This window comes from Cibotium barometz, chromosome 32, assembly GCF_041138505.1.
Source record: "Cibotium barometz isolate CiBa-2024 chromosome 32, ASM4113850v1, whole genome shotgun sequence".
NCBI classification, from domain to species: Eukaryota; Viridiplantae; Streptophyta; class Polypodiopsida; order Cyatheales; family Cibotiaceae; genus Cibotium; species Cibotium barometz.
Genome location: NC_141077.1, coordinates 43,714,373 through 43,724,863, shown reverse-complemented (window position 1 = coordinate 43,724,863; position 10,491 = coordinate 43,714,373). Strand labels below are relative to the sequence as shown.

Genomic DNA, 10,491 nt, shown 5'->3' with positions numbered 1-10,491 from the left:
CTTGCTTCCGCTCTTAGGGTGGTTTAATGATCTCTTTACAAATTTTTGGCACTGTTTCCTGAGCTAGTTAGTGAATCTGGGACTCGAAGGGTGGATGGCTCTAGTCTCTAGGCTCATGTCTCTAGACTCAAGTGTGTAGGATCTAGTCTCTAGACTCACGTATGGTGGACTCACACCTTTTTGTATAAAATAGGCTCACAGAGTTATGGTAAGCTAGACTCACATCCCGCTTAGTGGATTCACGTCTCTAGGCTCGCATCTTGTGGACTCATGTCTTGTAAGGTTCCCCCCTTCCAAAATAGGGAAAACACTTAAGATAGTCTACTAAGTCTTAGCTTGGAGAAAATCTCATTTGATTCACTAATGGACTAAAAACCTCAGATGATTAGCACTAATCAAGGTATTAGTGAATGTAATTTTTTGTTAGTTGAGCAGAAAATACCCTGATTTGGAGAGCACCGTTGGAGGGGAAAATCAAGGGGCTTTCTTAGTATGAAGCTTTATAAAGCAATAACAATTCCCCAATGGTATGATTAAACCCTTGATGACACTAATTGATGAGGAGAATTAGCACTAATTATTTGCTTAATGACAAAAAGTTGAAAATGATGATTTGCTTGAATCTCCTCCGTCTTTGATCATTTTGCTTTCAAGATTTAGTTTGTAGAGAGCTTATACCACGCTATTGTGAAGATCCTAAGAGCAATTAGATTGATTCGAAGTAGAGGCGTTGATTTTCATCAGAGAAGACTACGTTTTTTGTGTTTTTTGAGCTTCTCTTGAGTGCTCCTCTGGACCAAATAAGCTCAAACTTCATGAGCTTGTTACTCTTACTATAGAGTAACTATTTGTTGGGATATTTCGGAGTCTCGTGTGTGTCCATCCATATAAGTCCGCCCATGTGTATGTCTGCCCAAGCGTGTGTCCACCCATATGTGTGTAGTTGTCCGTCTATGTGTGAATCCACTCTTATATGTGGATAAGATAAGTGTGCCACATGGCAACTTATGTGTGTGTGTGTGTGTGTGTGTGTGGGTCAAAAGATAAGGCCTTCAAGCCTATAAAAGCATGTACTCGATGTACTTCAACACATAAATCTAATCGAGCTATCATTGAGTTCGTGCAGCATTGTCTCTCTCCTCTACAGTTGCACTCTCTCTCTCTCTCTCTTTATCCCTCTCTCTCTTATCTCTCCACGTAACCATGGAGGCCCTGTTCGAGCCCCCCTAGAATCAACAAGATCTATGTTTCCAACATGGTATCAGAGCCAGATGTGCTCATAGAAGACCTAGCTACCTGCACCTCCATCGTGATTCACCATGCTCAGCTGAGCGCGCTGCCTACACGCCGTCCAGGAGCCACCTCTCCCTGTGCAACTACTCGACAACAGCTCAGGCCAGGCAGCCCATTGTGCCATATGCCTAAGCTCGCCCACAGTCTCTCCTTCTCCACGCTCATCGCCATCGACGTTGCTTAAGCCTCACCTTCCAACTGCCGCTTCCTTTCTTTCCTCACCGCTCACAGGCTTGCCTGCCTGCCGCCAGTGCACCACGTGGGATATTAAGCCTTGTTTAAGGCTTATGAAAGCCTTAATATAAGGCTGATCAAGCCTTATTCAAAGGTCCCATCACAAGTTCCACAATCAAACTCGCGGCCTCTCACAACCAAAGCGAGAATCGAACTCCCTGCGTCACCATTTACAGCCAGTGTGACCAAGACCAGTGACATTATCAACATCATAATCGCCAAGCTGCCTGCCATCTGTGCCAGCATCGTCATCAACAATCTTCTACAAACGTCTATGTCAACGTTCAGTTCAGTATCAAATTTGGGGTTTTTCAAAAATGTGGTGAAAATCATTTGATTGAAGCTTCCAATTAACCAATAAATTAGGGCTTTTTCAGAAAATCAGTTGTCTGCGTCGACATCAAAGCTCCTACATAAATCAAAATTTGGGAGTTTTCAAAATTAGGGCAAAAATTGCCTAATTAAGCCCTCCTGCATCCATAATATTTGGGGTTTTTGTAAAATTGAGCCATTAACATTAAATTAAGCCTCTACAGAGTCAAGAAAATTTAGGGCTTTTTCATTTTGTGGCCACAATCAACAAATGAAAGACCCTAGATCTGTAGTTTTGAGAGTCATGGGCTAAACGCCCTGAGTAGCTATTCCCATGGACTTCACCAACACTATCTTCTTTGGGGCATTCTTGCCATATGCTTCATTGACAACTTAAGACGCGAGGATATACATCCTAGGATCTAGAGGTTTCAGTAGGCACCAATGCTACACCAACAAAAAATAAAGGTTAGAAGAAGTTCTCTCTCAGGCCTAGAAACTGACCCATCTTGGGCCGTACTTCTAGAATGTGGTCGTGACCATCATCACAGCAAGGAGGTGCCCATGCCAAAGGAACAATTATAGGCTATTAGGCGCTGGACCAATATGAAAGATAGTTGCCAAGGATTATCAATGCCCCATTATGGGAAAAATTCATCAAATCTTATTGAAAAGGCTTATGATCACGTTACTTGGTCTTTTCTTTCACAGCTTATGCAAGCTATGGGATTTGGCCCTCGTATGTCTTCTTTGATTTATACCATTAACCAACATGCAGTGGCTAGACTTATGATTAATGGTGGGGTCACTGAGCCCATTCATTTGACGAGATCAGTCAGGCGGGAATGCCCACTTAGCCCTCTCTTGTTTGTAATTGTTGCACATCAAATCTTATCTCTCAACTAGATAAGCTAGTGGAGGACGATGAAGTTGTAGGGCTTACACCTCCAACAAGCGGAGAGCAGATGGTCAGCCAAGCATTGGCAGATGATTCTTTCATGCTCCTTAAGGCTCAAAGAGATAATGTTCAGAAGGTTATGGTTGTTTGGGATACTTTTGGTCTTGCTTCATGGTTATGCATTAATGTGCAAAAATCTGCTCTGATAAGCTGTATCGAGAGCGATTTGCTTGGTTTGGGATGGAATGGGCAGGTTATACAAAGGGGATGCATCACATGCGACTTGGGTTATCCGATTAGATTTGATGTTGATTCATAAGCTTTGTTGGCATGGAATTCTGCAAGGATAAATGATAAGTTTGTGTACTGGAAATCTCAAGGTTGGCCTATGCATGTTCGGCTCAAAGTGGCATAATCCATTATGATTAGCATGATATCTTTTTTCTTGCCTTTATTGCCATGGACAGGCAAAGCTTTGCCATCAGATACAACACCCAATTTGATTTATGCTATAGAAAAGAGCAGGAAATAAGCCAGGGCAGATGTGGATTTCTTGGGAACATGTTACTACTCCGAAGAGGAGTGGAGGGGTAGCCCTATTAGATGTCAGATTACATATGGTCACTCGGAGATGGCCTTTATTTTGCAAGATATGTGTGTATCTCAAGAGCCATGGGTGATAATGGCTAAGGCCCTCATAGAGGAGGTCGCACTTCTACATGGTAATACCAGGATTGATGGTACATGGTGGGATGTACTGAATGGTTTCCAACAGGTTCGAGTGGTGGCTTCACCTCTCCTTTCTCATTTTATGATCTCATGGAAGGAGGTGTTGGCACACACTAAATGGAAGCCTTCAGATCAGTGGTTACAATTGAATTCTATGGCAGGTGAGGTGTGCCATGGCTACTTCACGACTTCTAAAGCGGCCTGACAAACTTGTTGAGCGGCCAAAATTCAATAAAATGGCTCAATTGGGACTAGTGAGAATTCTGGATGCTTTGTTGCCACGTAGAGGTTGCTTATTGTCTTTTCAAAAAACCTATCAATATTTTCAGGTTCCACGTGGATATGCATAGTTATGGGAGAAGGTGAGGGCAGCACTTACACTGTTTGGTGATATTCCTCAGTTTGTTGCAAGATCAGCAACCTTGGTTAGATTGGGCATTTAGAAAGCCTCAGGACATTGTCCAGCGTACAACAAATCAAGTGTACCATATGCTAGTAGAAGATAAGCGCTAGATCACTGAGATGGCTAATAGGGTATGGAACATCATAAAGAGTAGGGCTTGGTGGAAGGAAGTAATATTACAAGGATTGTGGTTTAAGATTCCATATCAAGGGAGGGTGTTCTTATGGCGCATGTTAGTTGGAGGCCTACCATTGGGGGACCAGTTGCAAAAGCGACGGATTGCTTCTGGGTAATTATGTGTTCTATACTACATGCTTGGAAACATGCTTGTATCTTTTCATTTCATGTCTGGTGGCAAAGAAGGTGTGGGAATTCCTTTCTCGTGTATGGACTCCATTGACAGATAGGCTCGTAAAGGTTAAAGACTGGATTTTTTGCAAGATTCGGAATGGGCCAGATAACGTAAAACATTCAGTTTTCTTTCATTTTTTCAGGGGGACAGGTTTGTGGCATATCTGGTTAACTAGGAATGCCTTCATATTTAATGCAAAAGTTAGTATTACAGCTCACATAGGTTGTATAAAAGGGCTACTATTGTGGCAAGTCTCTTCCTAGAGGTCAGCTCATTTGGTGGAGAATCACATGGCTATATATTGGATGAGGGTACTCCGAGCTACACGTGTGGTTCGGAGTAATTAGTGAGGGAACGCTAGTACATCACATGGCAGCCATTTGTAAAGTAATTTTGGTAATATATCTTCTCTTACGAAAAAAAAGAGATTGCACTACTTAAATGGTACTCATTATATGAATGAAGGACCCAAGTACATGCTTTTATAGGTACCAAGGCCTTATCTTTTGACCTTGACTTAAATAAGGGGTGTTCACACCATAAAAGACACTAGACTAGACTCCAGACTAACTCCAAAATATCCAATAGTGTATATGTATACATATATATTTATATATAATTATCACATGCAATTTTCACACATCACACTTGGTAGACTTGTCACACTCAACAATCCTAGAGTAACTCCAGGGGTAGACCTGTCACACTTAACAATCCTAGAGTAACTCCAAAATATCCAATAGTGTATATATATACATATATATTTATATATAATTATCACATGCAATTTTCACACATCACACATGGTAGACCTATCACACTCAACAATTCGAAGATTAAAAACTGAAGAGGAAAAAAAATCACATAAAAATAGAAATTCGAAACAACACTTAATAAATAATAAAATTTACATATATAATATTTATATAAATAAATACAAAAACAACACACATGTAAATCTCAGGCACAAAAAAAGACATGAATCCTAAGTCATAAACAACACTTGCTACATAAAAAATTATATTATATATAAATACATATAATAGACCCGAGATCATTAATAACAATGACACTCACCACATAAGAATTATGTCATATATATATAGACATACATTATCACATGCAAAATCTCTTTTTATACACTATTTTCGAAATATATAAGAGACTCAAAATGCTAAATCACAAATAACACTCACCACATATTAAATAATATTGTACATGCATACATACACACACACACACACACACACACACACACACACACACACACACACACACAAATACCCAGAATCCTAAATTGCAAATAACACCCACTACATAAGGATAAATTATATGATATACATATAAATATAAATATATTTATAAATATACATTATCACATGCAAATAGCCTTTATATATATACTCTTTTTCAAATTATATATGTAAATATATATGTATGTAAATATATACAATATCACATGCAATATCTCTTTATAGTATACTCTTTCCTGAATTATGAAAATCTTTATTGCACTTTTCCTAATTATCATCTTTGTAAATAAACAAAATGAAAATGATAAAACCTCCCATGCTCAGAGTGACCATCATTGCATGGTAAAGAGGATGTAGGATTTCATGAGGAGGGCTAGCAAAGATGTTATCCAACCCCCGCCCCCCGGCCACCCCACTACTTGGCTGAGGAGGTGCAAGGAGAGGCAAAGCAGGGACCCATGGTAGGCACCTTAAGAACGCACTCACATTGGGTAGGCACGTTATAGCCCGCCCCGAATATAATGCATCTATATGGGGAGGAGGTGCAAGGAGAGGCAAAGCACGGACCCATGGTAGGCACCTTAGGAACGCACTCACACACCCGGGAAGGCACGTATGCCTTCCGGGGTGCGTGAGTGCGTTCCTAAGGTGCCTGCCATGGGTACGTGCCTTGCCGGGTGCGTGAGTGCGTTCCTAAGGTGCCTACCATAGGTCCGTGCTTTGCCTTTCCTTGCACCTCCTCCCCATCTAGATGCATTATATTCGGGGCGGGCTAGCATACCCCAAGGCACCAAGTACCCTTGGATAGTTTTTCCATGTCACAGGGGGGGCAAAGAGAAGTGGCCTCCACTCATCACCCTAACCCATCCTTTAACAAGGAATCCAAAGCCAATTATATAAAATAACCTTGGCCAACCAAAAAATATATAAACCAATAAATATTTATATTGCTCCCTCCTCAATTTTAGTGAGGGAAAAAAGTAGAGTGACACTTAGTCCTTGCCCTTTGGGCCCGCCCAAAGGACTAAGTGTCACTCTACTTTTTTCCCTCCTCAATTTTAGTGAGGGAAAAAAGTAGAGTGACACTTAGTCCTTTGGGCGGGCCAAAAACAACTAGAGGCGCGGGCGTTGATTAAGTTGGGAACTTGGTAGGCTAGTACGGAGGCATCATCAGCTTAACCATCATGCTCCGGGCCATATGTGCTGTGAGAAGCCCCAAAAATTCGTAACATTACAGAAAAGACTTTAAAGTTGAGTAGGTAGATTCCCTTCAGCGTTCACATTGTAATCCTCATTTTATTGTACACTAGTAACTACAGACCCATACTATGTGTACCGTACGTGTGGGCATTGTGAAGCTAGGTAGGTATGGTGTATGTCACTACTACTACTACTACACTGTTGTCTTGCAGGGTAGTTGTCTTTTTGCACGCTGGGTTGTGCCTCTGTGGCCAATGCGTCAGTCACGCGTCCAACAACGGGCTCTCGCTTTCCGATGTTATCTGCGACATGGGCGCTTTGGATCTGTCTGCTTCTCTTCAATCACTGGTAAAGTTGTACGCTGCCTCACCCCCCCCCTCCCTCTCCACAGTGCTGCTCCATTTGAAAGAAGTACCGATATTTTGGTCGATGGCTTGGTGCTCTGGAGTCTGGTGCTGCATTTTGGGCAGAAGAAGTGTGCAGAAGAATATAACGGCCTAATCCTCTCCATCTTGTCAGTATTTTCTGCTCCGATCCTATGTTGGAGCTCGAGTCAGGGTTTTGCCAGAATCTAGGAAAAGTTTGTCTCCCAGAGAACAGAGGGTTTCTACCAGAAATCAGGGATTGTGCTGGGCTTTTCTCCGCTGTTCTTGCCGAAAATTAGGGTTCGCTCCTTGAGCCAGGGTTTCAGCCTCGAGTTAGGGTTTGGAAGATTGGGGCAAGGTTTTCGCTGGGTCACAGCAGAGGAGAAAGGGTTTGACCTAGGGTTAGAGTCAGTTGTTGGGTCTTGCAGGAGGCAGCCTCATGATATGCAAATTACAATATTAGAGTTAGGTCTTACAGTTTTACAGTTGAGGGGGCCATCATCATCTTTGACCGGGGGAGTTTGATTCAACGTTTCTGCTGCACAGAGTGCGATGGAAGGCAACGATTTTCTGCAGCAGCCATTTCCTGCTAACCGTTACCAGCCCCGGTCCCTCTTGCTGCCCAACATTCCCCAGCCCGCAGCCCCTGCCCACTCCCGCTCAGTATCTCAGCCATCTTCCTTCTTCCCATCCAGCTCTGCCTCTTTTGCGTTCAGTGGCTCCCCTGCATTATTTCCCGTCATAAAAGAGCTTGCAAACTCCAACAGTAGCTGCCCTCCTCTTGCAGTAGATGTGCTCATGACTGATCATGAAACTTCCACCACCAGCTCCCATGCTGGCAGTGGCACCCTTGTGTCGTCATTCCCCTCTCTCCCCCCGCTATCACCCTCCGTCAACCCCCCATTTAAGAGGAACAGCTCTGATCTTAAACAGCCCATGGTGAACTGCTCTGATTTAAGGCAGCAACCACACACATCCCAAGCTCCTCCCAGGAAAGGCCACAGGCGTGCCCACAGCGAAATCCCATTAAAGATCACGACTGGAGCAGGAGTAGAGTCTCTATTTGAAAGGTCTGCTGCTCAGACCAGAACCAGCATCAGGGAAGGAAGCAAGCTGACGAGCTGCGTCGTGCAAAATAGCCATGAACAGCGGAAGGGGAAGAGAGAGCTACTCGGAGAGAGAGCTTTGGAGCAAGGGCCCACTGCAGGAGAGCTTCTTGCCATGTATTTGGGCATGGAGATGGATGATGGAATGGAAGAAGATGGGGATGGTAGTGACAGCAACGAAGATTGCGAGAGAGAAGAGAGTGAGAGGGTAGATGTATATGGAAACTCCACGGCAAAAAACTACATCAAGGAGACTGGGACTAGTGCAGCATCCAAGGTAGGGTTCCTCCATCACTCCCGGAGTGCTTCCATGGACAGTACGGCAAGTTCTAGGAAACTAGCAGATGAAGCCCTGCAGGGAATTGCAGCACAACCGTGGAAGGCACGTCACATGCACAGTCATTCCATGGATGGCAGTGTGAGCACAAGGATAGAGTTTGGGCTTGGAGAATTTGATGAAGTAGAGATGAAAAAGATAATGACTAATGATAAGCTACAAGAACTAGCTGCTGCAGATCCCAAGAAGGTCAAAAGGTACATGCCCTTGTTTAATGAATCCATCTTGTTGTTTTAGAAGTATTCCTATGGGAACATAGAACTAGATGTACCATGTGTTATGTATGGATTATCTACGACTTTTTGATCACTGATAACGTGATAAGGGAGGCGGGAACGCATTCTACACTATCCATGAAGATGTATATTGCTGAATGCTTCACGAGTGAACATTCTATTCTTTTTCCTCTTCTTAAATTGGAAATGTGTGATTCTTTAGGATTCTGGCCAACCGACAATCAGCAGCCCGCTCAAAAGAGAGGAAGATGAGATACATCACAGAGCTGGAGAGAAAGGTGCATACGCTGCAAACAGAAGCAACATCTTTGTCTGCCCAACTTACTTTAGTACATGTAAGCATACATCAGCCTTATTTTGCTGCACTTGGTAATGGTAAGTCAAGGCCTATTGAAGTGACCCTCACAGGGATGGGAAAAAAGTATGGTTTTACATCACTCCTCGTTTTGATGTCTGACACACTTCTACATTATAGTGTGCATGTTATTACATGATTTTCTTGGGATTTTTTGGGAGCAGAGGGACTCAACTGGACTTTCAAGTGAGAACAGTGAGCTCAAGCTTAGGCTGCAAGCCATGGAGCAGCAGGCACACCTTCATGAAGGCAAGTGGTTTTCTCTTGTGGCTCATGTGTAATTTCACTTAGGCTATTGAAGGCTTCCTGAATGGGGAGCCAATCTGTAAAGCTTCGAAGGATCTTCAAAACTTTAGGGATGGTGGTAAATGTACACCATGTACAACGGGTGGCCATGATGCAATCTGTAAGGCTCGTAAGGATGTTAAAACTTTGTATGGTTTGTGATGGCTGTAAACTCATGCCATTGATTCTAACGTGCTTGCAGCTTTGAATGAGACATTGAAAGAGGAGGTGCAGAGGCTGAAGCTAGCAGCAGTGCACATGACTGGACATGCCCTACCTAATCAACTGCTTTATCCAATGTCTCATCAAGGGTAGAAAGTGCAAGAGCAAGAGATGGCAAACTCCAGCCATATACCTGCTTCAGAACAGTCATTTGGAACTTTTTCAAAGCATTTCAGGCAGTGCTTTTTCCTATCCTCATGACTTCCACTTGAAGGCCAATGCTTTAATCTCCAAAATGCTTGTTTTTAGATGGGCTGGCATTGAGCTGAGAGGATCTTTTGATGTGCTCAAGCCCCTTTTACTGGTTCACTTGTCTCCACAGTAATGCTTGCGTGTTAACATATGTCCACATCGAAGGATGGTCGCCCTTGGGATGCGAAGCTTTAGAATAGACCTGCACCAAGGCAGTAGGTCTAGTATAAAGCTTGGGTTATAGGTGTGTTTCAATCAAAGCCATTGTTTGAATAGAAGCTGATCTGAGTACCTACTAAATAGCATCTTGCTGTTTAAACTTTTATATTTGTTTTGGATGAAATCACTTGATCCCACTATGTACAAGGTAGAGGTGCAGCTAATACTCCTGAATTTATTCTGTACATTTTGTAAATGCTTTATGGTTAACATAATGTTCTTTCTTGTACCCACAAGTGTTGGTTTTTGAAACAAGTGAAGGCTTCTTACCAGGCCTGCCTTCAATTCTGGGGGGAGAGAGAGAGAGAGAGAGAGAGAGAGACTATATGGCCTATCACACCATTGAAGATATGATATGTTTTTAGTAGTATACATCCACACCTTATGCCGCATCGACATGATTATACCGTGCAGCGCTTAAAGGGCAAAGTTAAAGGCTGTAGATGGGCAATTTGGATCTGTTTTGACAGCCTCATGGGTGCCCAGGACATGCAGCAATA

The 10,491-nt window shown here is 42.9% G+C and overlaps 1 protein-coding gene across 1 annotated transcript; it reads left to right on the top strand.

Moving 5' to 3' along the window:
- The first annotated feature begins 6,866 nt into the window (after positions 1-6,866).
- Positions 6,867-10,227, top strand: LOC147620228 (bZIP transcription factor 29-like). The gene is made up of 4 exons (XM_086772424.1): positions 6,867-8,679; positions 8,921-9,053; positions 9,238-9,322; positions 9,561-10,227. Exons 1-4 carry the CDS (start codon positions 7,592-7,594, stop codon positions 9,671-9,673), a joined length of 1,419 nt encoding a protein of 472 aa, XP_086628550.1. The 5' UTR covers positions 6,867-7,591; the 3' UTR covers positions 9,674-10,227.
- Positions 10,228-10,491: the final 264 nt, after the last annotated feature.

Coding starts and splice junctions, on each gene's coding strand:
- LOC147620228 (XM_086772424.1), top strand. CDS start 7,592: ATGGAAGGCAACGATTTTCTGCAGCAGCCATTTCCTGCTAACCGTTAC. Junction 8,680..8,920: donor GATCCCAAGAAGGTCAAAAG/GTACATGCCCTT, acceptor GTGATTCTTTAG/GATTCTGGCCAACCGACAAT. Junction 9,054..9,237: donor CCCAACTTACTTTAGTACAT/GTAAGCATACAT, acceptor TTTTGGGAGCAG/AGGGACTCAACTGGACTTTC.